Source organism: Lissotriton vulgaris, chromosome 3_1, assembly GCF_964263255.1.
Source record: "Lissotriton vulgaris chromosome 3_1, aLisVul1.2, whole genome shotgun sequence".
In the NCBI taxonomy this organism is placed as follows: domain Eukaryota; kingdom Metazoa; phylum Chordata; class Amphibia; order Caudata; family Salamandridae; genus Lissotriton; species Lissotriton vulgaris.
The window spans coordinates 450,130,814-450,145,867 of record NC_141689.1 but is presented as its reverse complement, the minus strand read 5'-3'; the positions used below and the strand labels follow the sequence as shown (position 1 = coordinate 450,145,867).

At 43.7% G+C, this 15,054-nt stretch overlaps 1 protein-coding gene across 5 annotated transcripts in view; it reads right to left on the bottom strand.

Annotated features, from left to right (window-relative positions):
• The window catches only part of KIF2A (kinesin family member 2A), a 525,241-nt gene that overhangs the window by 315,301 nt on the left and 194,886 nt on the right, over nt 1–15,054 (bottom strand). For all 5 annotated transcript variants that reach the window (XM_086960677.1, XM_086960679.1, XM_086960678.1 and 2 more), the window contains exon 7: nt 7,615–7,710. In XM_086960677.1, coding sequence (XP_086816803.1) covers nt 7,615–7,710 — 96 coding nt within the window. The remainder of the gene's footprint in view (nt 1–7,614; nt 7,711–15,054) is intronic.

Here is a 15,054-nt window from a genome sequence, read left to right as displayed (position 1 = left end):
AAGGCATCTGACACGATAATGGACTTGCACCATGGCACGAAGATGTTTAATTGCCAAGTATTTAGCAATGCTGGGAAAACTCGTCACTTTAAGGAAATGTAATGGATGCAAATGTGCCCAGAAATGAAAAATGAAAAACGAAGGAAAAAGCCATTGCATAAACCAAAATGAAATAATGTAAAGTTTAATAAAGTTTCCCAACACTCACTTTGACACTGTGACTTTAAGACCACAGAACATTTAGGGTGGTCTAGCAACGTAAATTGGAACACGTGGTCACTATGTGAGAGAAAGAATGGCTGCCTATGATTAAGACTCGCCACAGGAGTTGAAACGCGTCAGGCTGAGAAATCTGTTGCTGTGATGCAAGTTGTGGAATAAATTGCACATGTTTTGTTCACCTACCAAGGCGTACGGCGTATTTCTTCTTGGAGGAAATGTGGCTGGTATGTTTAGCGAGGGCACTCCGTCCCCGCACGCCGATGCCGTCCCACTGTTGAGTCGGGTTCCTACACGGAGACTTGTTGCTGGATTGTATTTAAATGGAACCTGACCGGCCCACCTCCACAAAGACAGAAACCAGGTACGGAGAAATCTAACCTGAACTTTATATGGAAACAGGGCAAGGGATTCAATCGTTATGGTTGTTGGTTGGTGTAGAGACAAGGCATCTGACACGATAATGGACTTGCACCATGGCACGAAGATGTTTAATTGCCAAGTATTTAGCAATGCTGGGAAAACTCGTCACTTTAAGGAAATGTAATGGATGCAAATGTGCCCAGAAATGAAAAATGAAAAACGAAGGAAAAAGCCATTGCATAAACCAAAATGAAATAATGTAAAGTTTAATAAAGTTTCCCAACACTCACTTTGACACTGTGACTTTAAGACCACAGAACATTTAGGGTGGTCTAGCAACGTAAATTGGAACACGTGGTCACTATGTGAGAGAAAGAATGGCTGCCTATGATTAAGACTCGCCACAGGAGTTGAAACGCGTCAGGCTGAGAAATCTGTTGCTGTGATGCAAGTTGTGGAATAAATTGCACATGTTTTTTTCACCTACCAAGGCGTACGGCGTATTTCTTCTTGGAGGAAATGTGGCTGGTATGTTTAGCGAGGGCACTCCGTCCCCGCACGCCGATACCGTCCCACTGTTGAGTCGGGTTCCTACACGGAGACTTGTTGCTGGATATATATATATATATATATATATATATATATATATATATATATATATATATATATACATACATACATACATACATACATACATATATATATACACACATATATACACACATGTATATGTCCAAAAGGTCGCCGCAATTCACTCTGCCTTCCACGCAGAACGAAGAAAGCGAGACCACAAGATAAGTGCAGTTTCTCAGTGCAATTTAATTTCGTGCCAAAGTTACAGCCTGCAATTCCGCCATGACGCGTTTCACCTCAAAAGAGGCTTGTTCACATAGCGTGTCATGAACACAAACGAGGGTTTATAAAGTGCAAATGCGTAATACTTTTCAGCTGTGCAGATTGCATTTTTTTCAAGTTGTAAACAGTGAAGACATACTATGTTCAGTCAAACAAGAATAAAGGGCATGGTGCCCGAGGGGTTTCAATGTGCAAAAATGCAATGGTGGAGTATAACCATTATTATACAAAATTCTATACAAATGAATAAATAAATTTTATTTCATGTATATACACCTGGTTAAAAAATTATTAAACCATAAATAGATTACATTTCATATATATACACATGGTTAAAATTCATCAAACCAAAGTAATTTCATTAAATTAATTGATTATACTCCATATATATACACAAAATTTAGTCAGTATATATAGCACATACAGTTTCAGGAACCCCCATTTATCACTTGTGAAAACACCTGGCTCCACTTAAAAAGGATGATAATAGTGCCCCAGTGGGCATATATACAAGAAAACTGCACAGACTAAGTACTGAAAATAAAGACATGAACTTTTAAAATAACCTCTTATAGTTACTGCAGATCAAAAAGTGTTTGTAAAGTGAATAAGTGCTAATACTAATGATTAAAAACATGCTACAGTTAACAGCAAATAGCAGAGTTTAATAAAAACAGATTGAGAGTCAGCTGGGGGAAATTACTATTTACACAGAAATGATTTTCAGTAGATGTGTTCTATAGCTAGAGGCAGGTGTAAAGATCCTCGCTATTATTAAGACCTCCCGGGTTCTTGGTATTGAATTCGAGAATGAATCTGGTTTCCAGCAGACGCAGTTTAGCGTCCCGGTCACCCCCTCTTTTCAGAGGCAAAACCGAATCCACAAGAAAATATTGTAAGCTGCTGGGGTCACTATTATGCGTGGTTTCAAAGTGTCTGGCCACTGGGTAGGCCTGATCCTTTCCGGAAATTGCCCTCAAGTGTTGTAGGATGCGCTTGTGGGCAGGTGGGCGTGTGCTCCCAACATACTGCAGTCCACAAGGGCATTGAAGGACATATACAACGTATTCCGTCCTACATGTTAGTCTCTTGTTGATAATGAAGGGTTTATCTGAGAAAGGGCGTGGGACCTGAGTTTTATTAACCCCGTGGCGGCAAGCCTTACAAGTAAGACACTTTTTGAAACCAGTGATGTGCTCCATCCAGGATTTTGTGGGTTCTAACATGTTGCTGACTAGGGCACTAGCGAGGCTAGGGGATTTGCGAAAAGTTATGCTGGGTTTATCTGGTACCAGGTCACCTATTATAGGGTCACCTTTGACCAGATTCCAGTTCTTGTTCAGAATCTTCCTAATTTGGGAATGCTGGTTACTGTAGGTTACAATGGCTCTGGGTTGAATTTGCTCATTGTTGTTACCTTCTGCACTGGGTTTGGTTTTAGGCATTAGTGCATCCTCCCTTGTGATTTTCCTAGTACGCCTAATGGCTCCTTCTATTAGGGTACTGCTATAACCTCTTTGCAGGAATCTCGCTTTACTGGCTTGTTGTGCCAGGTCACACTCCAAGTCGGAGCTGCAGATTCTCCGCAATCTCAGCATCTCCCCGTAGGGGATGCTGCGGATCAGGTGTTGGGGATGCTGACTGCTGGCGTGTAGAACTGTATTTCCAGCAGTTATTTTTCTGTGTAGCCTAGTTTGCAGAGTTCCATCCCGGATATAAACCTCCACATCTAGGAAAGTAACCTTTTCCTTATCAATGTGTGATGTGAATTCAAGGTTCAAATTATTCATATTCAGTAATTTCACAAAATTAATAGCCTCTTCCTGCGACCCTCTCCAAATAAAAAACAGGTCATCTATGTACCTTAGGTAGAGCATAACCTTGTTTTGCATTATTTCCATGTGGTCACCCATTAGGACCTGCTCCTCCCATAGCCCCATATGTAGGCAAGCAAAGCTAGGGGAGAAGCAGGCCCCCATGGCAACTCCCCTCATTTGTTGGTATATTTGGTTATTGAAGATGAAAAAGTTTTGTTCCAAACAAATTTTTAACATACCAACAATCATTTTGTTATGCTGTAAGCATTCAATGGGGCGTTTACCAAGGTAATACTCAACCGCTTAAATACCATCACGGTGTCGAATAGATGTGTACAGTGAAGTTACATCCATGGTAATAAGCAATAGTTCATCATCCCAGGTAATTGAGGCCAGTTTGCACAAAACGTCAGTTGTATCTTTAACATATGAACCCAAACTCTTTACCCATTCCTGTAGGAAGTAGTCTATATAGCGGGAAATACATTCCGTGGAGCTGTCTATGGCCGATATTATTGGCCTACCAGGGGGCACAAGGGCGTCCTTGTGCACCTTAGGAAGAAGGTAGAAACTGGGGATAACTGGATAGTCTTTCTTTAGATATTTATATTCATCAAATGAAATTAGACCACTGCTTCGCCAAGCCATTAGCTTTGAATTTTGGTCGGCCCAGGCAGCTTTAACAGTAGATAAATTGCTCTTTTTGTAGCAATCCATATCGCCCAATTGGAGTTCCGCCTCCTTGATGTACTCCTCATGTTTCCAAAGGACGATATTTCCACCCTTGTCGGCCGGCTTAATTATAACTTTGTCATCGTTCTTCAGCTTTTTGACCAAGTTATAGTAGCATTGATTGTTTCTGTTGATGACTCTTTCTTTATTGTTCGAGGCAGTATAAAGTTTTTTTAAGTCACCAATGACGAGCTCGTGGTACACATCCAGATTATCATGGGTAGATATTGGGAGGAAGGTGGATTTTGGTTTGAATGGTGTTGCACTAACGCCCCTGCCAACGGCTTCGTCAGTAGTTGCTGGTGTTTCTGTACTTTCACATTGCAATTCCCGTATTTCTTGCATCTCCATACCCTCACCAGCTGTTAGCAGTGAGGGACTGGTTGGTAAAGTTTTTTTAGGTTTTTTGTATGGGTGTTGTCGATGGAATTTATTGAGCTTCAACTTCCTGACATATCTGAAGACATCCATCCGAGTGTCAGCATAATTGAAGTCCCTGGGGGGACAGTATGAAAGTCCCAAAGACAGGATGGAAGTTTCCTTTGTAGTCAGGACTATGTCAGTAAGGTTAATCACTGAGGGGGCGCAGTTGTTTGTCCTCTTTTCTTGTTCCACCTCCCCCTGTTTGCTTTCTTGTCTCCTCCTGTTTTTGTTACATTTCCTGCGTTCTGCCCGTTTCCTGTTTGCCCTCTGTTTCCTGGTGGGGCCTTTGGTTGTGAACTTGAGCGCAGAGTATCCCTCCTGTTCTCGCACAGGCAACTCACCTCCTGTGCTGGGGAAAGTTTTGTAAACCCCAATCCTTGTCCCTGTTTTTTGGAGGTGCCTTCCTCTGCCTCACTTTCTGCAGCTGAACTCAGGTCCGTGTCTACTTGTAAAATAGTGCCCCCCCATCTCCATCCTCATCCTCCTCATCATCATGTGGTGGGGGTGGAGAGTTAGTTGGTGTAATCAGTAAATGATGCAAAGGTGGAGAGGGGTGTGTAGGGGAACGTGGTAAAAGAGGTGGAGGGGAAGGGTTAGTGCGCACATTCTTCCTCTTGAAAGGAATAAAGAAAGGTGTGTCCTCTGACTCAGGTTTAAGTTTCTGAGGTGACGTTGTAAGAACATATCCTGTATCTGGATTTATATAGTTACTTTTGTTTTGGGTCAGATTTGGGTGTTGGGACATCGAAGACCAGGTCCTGCAGCTTATGAGGAACAGTTTTAGGTTTCGGCACAGAGGATTTCAGTGTTGGGGGTAGAATCACTTTTCAGCGATGAAGGTTTCAGTGTCGAAGGAGGCTTTGTTTTTAGTGTCAATGATTTTGGCTCTTAAGCGATTTTCGGCTTCAAGCCTGAAGGTTTCAGCTAAGTGCCAGATTTTGGCCGACCCGAGCCGGAGGGCTTCGAGACGTGTTTCGGTTCTGAGCCGGAGGGCAGGGCATCAGAAACATCTTTTAAGTGCCGACCGTGGCCCGAAGGTGGGAGTGTGACCGAAGCCTTTTATTTCCGCTGAGTTGAAGTTTGGGTTAAGGAGTGTTCAGTACTCACAGTGAGAAACCTAAATATTTACCTTTCAGTAACAAATTAAAGTGCGAGAAGTTGGAGGCAGACTGCTTTAGTAATTTATTGCGCTAGCGGGAAACACCATACAATCGCACTCCTGGGAGGCAATTTGTACAATGCGCATGGATCAACGCTTGTTTTGAATATTTATACACAACTCAAAGCATAGCTTACGTTAGAAGGTCAGTTCAAAAGTTGCATCTCATCAGATAAGATTTGAGTATCAGTAGAAAGACCTTCTAGTTCTGTGGTCTATCAGCTACATGTAAAAAACAGATTAGTAAATTAGGGGACAAAGTTTCATCTGCCAGCGTGTACAAAAAAGAGTTACCTAAATGACAAAGTTTGTTGCTGACTAGACCAAACTTAAAAGCAAAGAAGCTTTTCCCCTGAAGTGGGAGCTATATTTGAGTTGAACGACATTTGTAGGCCTATGATATGAAATAAATGCACTTTTAGTTCACGCTATAATCCATGTCCTAAAACCAATATTTTACAACAGTACTTTGACCATATGACAAGTCTTCTTCCAAATTGGAGTCCGATTCTGGAAAGGAGAAAAGTTCCCCCTTGTTCCTTCCGGCCCCTTATGCGTCAAATTTGTGTTCTGATACTTCCCCCAAGGATGTCCGGCATGTATTCTACATTTTGACTCTGGATCTTGGGATGTTGTGGCCGATGATCATGGAGCGTTTTCGTCCAAACCCGATGGCGGAAAAACTATCTAACAATGGAGTCGGTGTCCATGCACACTATCACCGAAAAGAGGAATCACCTACCTCATGATTGGAAAGACTTCTTCAAAGAAAAACAACTTGCAAACATCAGGACCCAACACTAGATGGCAGGAGTATGCAAAGCATGTGATCTACAGCTCACATGCCTGAAACACAAAGTTTCAGAGAAGAAAAGCACTGCACTGAAAAAGTCCTCTTGAATCATTTGAAGAAGTTCTAGAAGACACCGGGAGGGCTGTCTGCATACACATCCTGGTATTTTCATTTCCGTCTGAGAAAGGTGTGTCCCTTGGTGTAGAATTCTACACATACTAGAGAAGCAGGTTTGGTTAAATGACGACAGGTTTGTGAAGACAGTGATTTACGGTCTTTGCTTTGAGGGAGGAAACGTTATTTATAGGTATTTCTGACATTTACATCACTGTATTTGGGGAAATGGAGAATCTAAAGTCTCCCTTACTGCTATTCTATTTCGATTGAGTCTCCCAGTTGGCTGTTAACAACAACTGGGCTCCACCAGGACACACGTAGTGTTGAATATTTTGAAGGTGATCCAAAGGATGATACAGCAACGATACACCAGATTTAATTTCCGAAATAAACATAACAGAGACAAGTGCAACTATCAGGCAAGATAAGAAATAAAACTACAGTCTGGGGAACCACAATTACATAGTTAAATGCAGCAGACTGGCCTGGGCCAAATTTAGTCCGATTACTAAAAGTGCCAGGTGAATCCCTACTTATGTGATCTGCAACCTGCCAGTTGATGGCCCGGCATATCGTTGCTTAACAGGACTAGTGGAGTTGGGACATCATAATCCATTATAATAACTTTGTTAGAATATGTTAGTTAGATATCAATTTATACCCCATCTCAGCACAGAATTAGGAAGGGCTTTTTCAGCAAGGGTCAGACTATACTCCATTTTTGTGGTACACAACAAACTGTAAGTCATAGGGTCATCTAACCATAAGATGAGGAAATGCTAAAAAGGTACTGACTGTTCTCAGAAGACACACTGAATGATGATGCAAATTATATAGTTTAGGATGCCTTTCTTAGTTTTTAGGGATACCTTTGTGATGTGAAGCACATGCTACAACCAACAAAAAGTAGGATATAATGCCTTACATTGTGTACTAGTTTCTATTTATATAGCATTTGATGAACCCTGATATGTAAGATACATGGGACTGAGCATGGCCCACAGGTTATATAGAAGAAATTGCATTGTACTTTTTCAAACTTATTTCATTACCCTTTTGACCTGAGGTACGTAAGACGTAGAACACACAAAACTACAATTATAATTAAAATAACAACAAAAAATAAATAAACTTACTGCATCCGCCGTGGTCAGCGGTCGATAATCCAAACTTCCCCTAAAATCTCTAATCATATACATAATTTCGTAATTTGGCACTGTAGTGTCGACTTCCTGTAAAAAATTAACAAACCAATGTCAAAACAACGTAAAAATAAAAGAGGAATCGATTGATTCGATCACTTATGATTTTGAAGTTAAGAAAAGCAAAATGAACCTCTTTTCTCTCCTTTTAGTCTAAACTAATTATGGTCTGCTAACTGTACAACATGGCAAAGTGCAGCTCTGCAGTTCATCAGAGTTACATCTGTTACATGAACTTGGACTCTGACCTATACAAAATTTCACACAGGTGTTATAGAACAGGCTTGAATAGCCACCAGTTTGCTTTACCTGTGTATAACAATGGTTTGGTGGGCAAACAGACCTATCATTCTACTGCAAGAAATTGGGGAACGAGGTTGGGATTAAGGTGGGTGATATGTGCAACATATTAACCAGTCCCCTTCTATTAAGTTCTTTGTAGGATGCATAACTACACACAAATATGAACACTTTCCACACAGGACCTGCGAATGGATTAGCAACAAAATCCAGCCACAGAACTGCAAGGCTTCACAGAATCTACATACCCACCAGAAAGAATGTTCCTAAAGATATGCAGTGTATCTTCCGAGAGATACTTGTTCCCACAGATTCCCTGCATAGCATTTACCAACGATTAGTGTACATGAAGAATATCCGAAGTACAGAGTTACCATGCTCTCCTCATATCAGCACCCACTTAACATTTCCTGAAATGCAGTGCAAAGGCCCTGGTAACCACCAGGCAAATCAACGAAATGAGAACTCCTCTAAGGAGGATGAAGTTGGCACAGCAGGTGCACTTACAATGTTGAGGTACATATGCACCACATAAGGCATAACCAAAAGTTTCACTATCGAGAATGGAAAAGGAGGTGAATATGACCAAACGTACACTATCAAGCAGAACTCTTACTAATATTTGTTAAGTAAGGTTAACCAACATCTGCAGTAATGTGTATGGTCTAGCTTGCAGAGAAGTTGAGAAAAGGCTTAAGACATTTAAACATACGACTGCCAAGTTGAGCAAGAGAGGAAATTGCCTACTGCAAAGAGGTTCGGGGGCTCCCCAAAATCCATGTTCTGCCTTTCCACGTGCAATTTAAGACAGCCAGTGAAAAACATATGTCAATAAGGAAGACTAGCACAAAGGAAAATCAATCAGCGGGTACACCTTCAGTTTGGAGTAGGCCAAACATGTTTTCTGCCTGTTTTTTACTTGAAATGTCCTAGGGAAAGGAACCAGGGAAAACTGCAACTCTGGACACAACTCTTTTCTACAGATGAAGACATTTGTATGGTCCTCATAGGAATCTGTGCATGGTATGTTCAGATCAGCAGTCTTTTGTTTATCACTGGCATGCAAACTCAGTAACAGGGCCTAGGTGCCTAAGATTTCAGTAACGGACAAGGACTATGGGATTCATTTGTGTTTTAAGAGTGCAGGACAGTTCACACTGAAAGGAACCAGAACTAAAACAGGGGTCATCCTTAGGTTGGTTCTGGTGGTCTCAGGCACGTGTCCAGTGCTGGCCCAGAGCATTGGTCGGGCCCTGCTACAGAATTAAGACAATCAAGGAAACTGTGGTTGGTGGGTTGTTAGTGCATCTTGTGTTCACCATCCATGCATCCACTGTAGACAACACCTTGCTGACTGCAAGAGCCTTCCCTTGGTAAGGCTGATCTTTAAATACTTCTACTCTCATTATTAAAATAAATGCTCAGAATTGTTGCCCATTGAAAACAATATTTGTAGAAATCGGGGGAGGAGCCTAGCGACGAACGAAGATGGCCGCATAAGCTCTCGGCTCCGTCGACCTCCTCCTGCTGCTTGAATATCCTGCTCCAAATCCTGCTTTTTCGCCTCGCCCCCGTGTGGGTGACCTGTTGCTGATACTGGCGGTGTGGTCCTGGGAAACTTACGACCCGGATTGCTGGAGTTACATCGAGTGGAAGTTCTTGGCCTAACGCTGACCGAGAGCCGGGACCTCGAGTACTGACCCTGCCGGGTTGCAGTGCAACAACGGCGGCCGGGGGACCCAGACACGGTCCGGCCGATAGAAGTGGAGAGCAACCTGCTACTGGACTGGTGGCGAGCCTGCGGTTCTACCCGCATTGGGGAGGTGTAATGATCCTGTGAGTGGCTGAGTGGCCGGGGGTCCCCTTCTCGGCGTTCCCTTCCCGCCGGGGTGGGGCCCCCGTCCGAAAGGCCCTATCGCTGCTGGACTGTGTGCCTCCTGCCCCCGCCTGCCCTCATCGCACTTCAGTCCCTGGTAGAATCGGGTGACCCGAAGGGTGCACTGATGTCTGGAGTCGATCAGTTTGCGGCGGTGCAGGGTGAAGAAGAGCCATCATTGCGAACCGTGATGGCCGCCATTCAGGGTCTATGCTCCTACATGGATGCTCTTTCACATAAGTCGATTGCGGATGCCACCGAAACTGCCCGATCGCATAATGACTCTGATCTGTCTGGTCCCCCTAAGCGAGCCGTTTCCCAGACTTTGATCCCGAAATCTACGACTCGAGGCCCATCTAGTGTCAAAACATGGATAGCAATGTCTGTACCGCAGTGTGCGGTTGAATCCGCCGCCATGGTGTATCGCCCGCCCACGTTGAAGAGTCCGCCTGTGGTAGTGTTCACGAGCTGGTCCCCCAATGACTTTATTGAAACTGTGACCCGACGGAAACAGCGAACATGTGTAAATGTAAATGTAAATGTAAATGTGTAGGCATTTATATAGCGCACTGCTACCCGTAGGCGTCCTGGCGCTTAGACCGCTGCGAAACCCTTCCTGGCTTCCCTGAGAGATGGACCCTTACTGGGTATCTCCAGGGTGAGACCAGGCATCCCCGGCGGTCTGGTGGGGCCGTTAGTGAAGATGAGGCAGCTAATGCCCAGAGTTGCCGAGTGTGATCGCTGATCAGAGTGGGCACCGAGGCGAGAGAATTATCGAGTCCGCTGACCCTGGTCCAGAAACCTGCCGCGCCGGGAATCGAACCCTGGTCCCGGGCCGTCCTCTGCTCTCGGGTCTGCCGCCTCTAACCAGTGTGAGCTGTGCAGTGTGGTGGAGTGTGGGACGGTCGGGATCTGGTCGTACCATGGCGAGTGTCATGGCGGCTGAGGATAGTGGTGGACTGTGGATATCTGTTGGACTCGCCGCACAGATTCGTGGACTGGCTGGACTTTTGATTTATCCTGTGAATAGGCGGATGCGGTGTGTGGAACTCATGGTGAACACTCGTAGAGGTCAAGGCTGAGACTGGTGTTCGACTCGGATGCTAGGGGTTTGTTAGGGACCCGGGATCCGCCATTTTCTTGTATTAGGGGCGGGGCGGTGTAGGACGTCTTTCCTGGGTTCTACCGAATCTACTTTGCTTTGTTGTTTATTGTTTAATGTCCAGGACTGTACGTCGCAGGAGAGGGGCAGTGTGACCGGGAATGTGCGATTCTCCTCCTCCCTTAATTTTTCTTTTCTTTCTTTTTCTGTGTTTCCTTCCTTTATAAATCTCTTTTCTACTATATTTCGGGTTTTTGGTCGCTGGGCGATAGGCACGCTGCTAGGGGGGTAGGCCGTAGCCATCTGCAGGGGTGCGGGGTGGGGGGTATTTTTGTTTTTCCGTTCTCTGTTTCTATGGCCTTTTTCTCTTTTTTAGTTTGACTGGACTTTCCTTTTTCCTCTCTCCCTGGGTTGGGGGTCAGTGTATCGGGTTACTGTTTGGACTTTTTGGGTGGTGCTGGGACTGTGGCCGCTCACCCGCTCCTGTCAATGGATTCATCGGGTGGGGCATTAGTCGGGAGTCTTCAGAAATGTAGGCTTGCTTATACTGTTCGCTTCAAAATGTGGGTGTCTCCGCAGTTGGACACGCTTCCCTACCCACCCGGTGATTGGATCTACTTTAGATCCCGTAGCCGGCCCCCTCCTGTTTTCTTTTCTCTTTCTTCTTTTCATTAACAAATGGAACTGCATTACGTATTTATCGTGTATATCCTGTTTTAATTTTTAAAAATTGACCTCTCTTATCCTGAGCAGCTCTCCTGGGTGTGCCAGAACAGTTTGATGCTCTAATTTTGCTGCCATGCCTCTGGGATGTTTGGCTGAATAGCTGTGTGCACCCTTTTCTAAATAAAGGTCTTCCAAAAATTTAAAAAATATATATATATTTGTAGAAATCTTTGAAAATTTGGTCCAACACGTTTCTCATCGTAAAACCACCTAGTATTTATTTATTTATTTATTTATTTATAGTGTTTTGTATAGCGCGAACAAGACCCGTGGGTATCAGAGCGCTGAACATAAAAGATTACAGACTTGACAATTATCACATCAATTATAACAACAAACAGTTATGAGGTAGAAGCGGTGTGGTAAAAAGGGTGACTAGCTAAAAGGCATTGAACGGTGCATTGGTCTCAGCTTGTGTCATAGTCGTATCTTCAAGCTCGTTGAGGTAGGGTTATATAACATAATCAAAAACAATTGCCTATATAGTTAGCCATTAGGAGTTGCGTAGGTTTAGAGTGTCATAGTAGTCATAAACATAATAAAGTGAGGTATAGCTTGTAATAGTAGTCATAAACATAATAAAGTGAGGTAGAGGTTAAATAGTTTGAGCTGTGAGATACAGTATATAAGCTCCCAAATATATGAGGTAGTAGTACATTGTGTAGCCGAGGCTCGGACGGGAGTCTTTCATTTGTTAGATATTGAACTTCCAATTATTCAAGATGAGTACCTCCTCTTTGGTGTAGATGTTCATATCCATTAGTCTGTAGTTTCTCTACGTGGGGTATTTACTCATCAAGTGGCACTTTAGTTCCCGTTTGAATGTTTCCGTATTTTGAATCTTCCTGATGTTTGGAGGGAGTGAATTCCAGATTCTGGGTGCAGCTCCGGAGAAGGCCCGATCGTATGTCCTTTTCTTGCGGAAGAAGGCTGGTCGCAACAGCAGCTCTTTAGCACTTCTGCTTGGTCTGTTGCCTCCCGAAAGTTTAATTTTCTTGGCTAGGTATCTAGGCATGTTGTAGTGAACTGCTTTGTGGGTAATGCAGGCCATTTTCATTTGAATTCTGGCCTCATAAGGTAGCCAGTTTAGGGCTTTCAGGTGGGGCGATATATGATCGAATTTCTTCGTTCCCGTGATGAGTCTTGCCGCTGCGTTGAGGCAGGCTTTTAGTGGTGCTATGGATGTTTTGGGTAGGCCAGCTAACGTGGTACAACCATATTCAATCCTCGAGATAACTAGCGATTGAGTGGCCAGTTTTAGATCCGCCTCAGAGATAAAGGGTTTTAGTTTTCTCAGATAGTTCAAATGGAAGCGGGCGCTCTTAGCCATTGAGTTAATGTGGGCTTTCATGTCGAGGTTCTCATCTAACGTGATTCCCAGTGATTTAGCTGAGTTAACTAGGGTCGGAGTGCAGTTTAACGCAGTCACCAATTTCACCCATTCTTTTACTTCAGGTTGGCCCCTTGTTGATGAGATTAGTAGGAATTCAGTTTTTTGGGCATTGAGTTTCAGATGATTAGTTGTTAACCATTGCAACGCTTTCTTTAGTGTGTCATTCATTCGGTCAATGTCATCATGGGAGGCGATCTTTATATATATTTGCGTGTCGTCTGCATACATGTGGTAGGATATCCGTGATTTTTGAAGAATCTCCGTAAGGGGTTCTACATATAAGTTGAATAGATCTGGGGATAGAGTAGAGCCTTGTGGGACCCCGATTGTGTTAGGGCATGGGGAGGAGGTTGCTTGGTTAATCAGGAATAGTTGAGTCCTGTTCTGTAGGAAAGAGTTGAACCATTTCAGTACGTTTCCGGACAAACCCATCCTGTCTTGAAGCCTGGTTATTAGTAATTCGTGGTTTACCGTGTCAAAAGCCGATGACAGGTCTAGTAGGATCAGTAGGCATGCCTGATTTTGGTCAAGGGCTTGTAAGGCGTCATCAACAATGTGCAGGATCGCAGTTTCAGTACTATGTCCTGTTCTAAATCCTGATTGGCAGTCGTCTAGTAATGCGAACTTAGTGATGTGTTGACTCAGTTGGCCTTGCACGCATTTCTCAATCAGTTTGGCCAGTAAAGGTATGTTGGTTACTGGTCGATAGTTATTCGGGTCTGTAGTATCAGCTGTAGGTTTTTTGATGATGGGCACTACCTGCCCCGTTTTTAGGCAGTCAGGGAGGGTCCCTTGTGTAAGTGAAGCATTTATTATCTGGGTCCAGACCGGAACTAGAGTGTGGCTAATTTCTCTTACACACTTTGACGGTAGAGGGTCTTGATAGTGGTTGTTCGGTCTAAGTTCCGCTAGCTTTTTGGCAATCTTACCCTGGTCATATAGTTCAAATGTGTCCCAATTTGCTTTATTTTTTGTTTGAGGACCCTCTGTTGTCTCGTTGGCTTTATTTTTAGGTGAAGGAAGGGTCACAAGGTTGGCTGCTGCACTTGTGAGCTCAACTTCCAGTAGTTTGGTTTTTTCCGAGAAAAATGAGGAGAATTCCTCGCAGCTTATGGGGGTTTTTGGGTTCTCTTGGGTCGTTTTAGTTAATTTGTTTGACTGTTGCTTTAGGATCTCGAAGAGTTTTCGTGGTCTGTTTTTGGCATTATCCAGTTCGGCTCTTATATATTCTTTTTTGGAGTTGATTATCTTTTTGTTATATTGTTTTCTGGTTTTTCTGAGGGCTTTCAACTCGGGGGAGGAGGGATGTCGTCTCCATTTCCTTTCGGCCATTCTTAGTTTTCGCCTATCCTCGTTCAATGCCTCATTAAACCAAGGATTTTTTGGCTTCTCTGAGACGTTTTTCAGTTTTTGAGGCATGGTGTCATTGACGATGTTGCCGATCGAGGTTATGTAGTGGTCAGTCAGCTCATTGACATTCTGCCTGTTATTGGGTGGCTTCAGGTCTTTCTCACATCTTTCAACCAGTCGTTGAATATTGGCTTCCTTTGTCTCGCGAATCAGTTTTTTGAACTTGCGGGGTTGCACGGTCTTGCCCTTTTTTATTGTCGGTATCGTGAATGTTATGGCGTGGTGGTCAGACCAATCGCATGGATCTATAGCAATGATCGATGTCACATTATTTCTTGAGATAATCCAGTCTAACGTCGCTCCTTGTGAGTGAGTGGGCTGGGTGCATGCTTGGGTAAGGTTTAGTTCATTGAGGAAGTCTTTCAGCGTGTTAACCAGCTTGTCATTGTCGTCGTCCCAGTGTAGGTTAAAGTCACCTAGGAATATATTGTTGGCGTCCGGGTTTGAGTTGGCCGTTATGATCTCAATTAGTTCCTCTGTAAACTTTGCGTTATCTCCAGGTGGGTGGTAGAATGCATGCAGGTTGCAGCTTTGCTTATTTAGTGCTCTTATATTAAGACCAAGGTA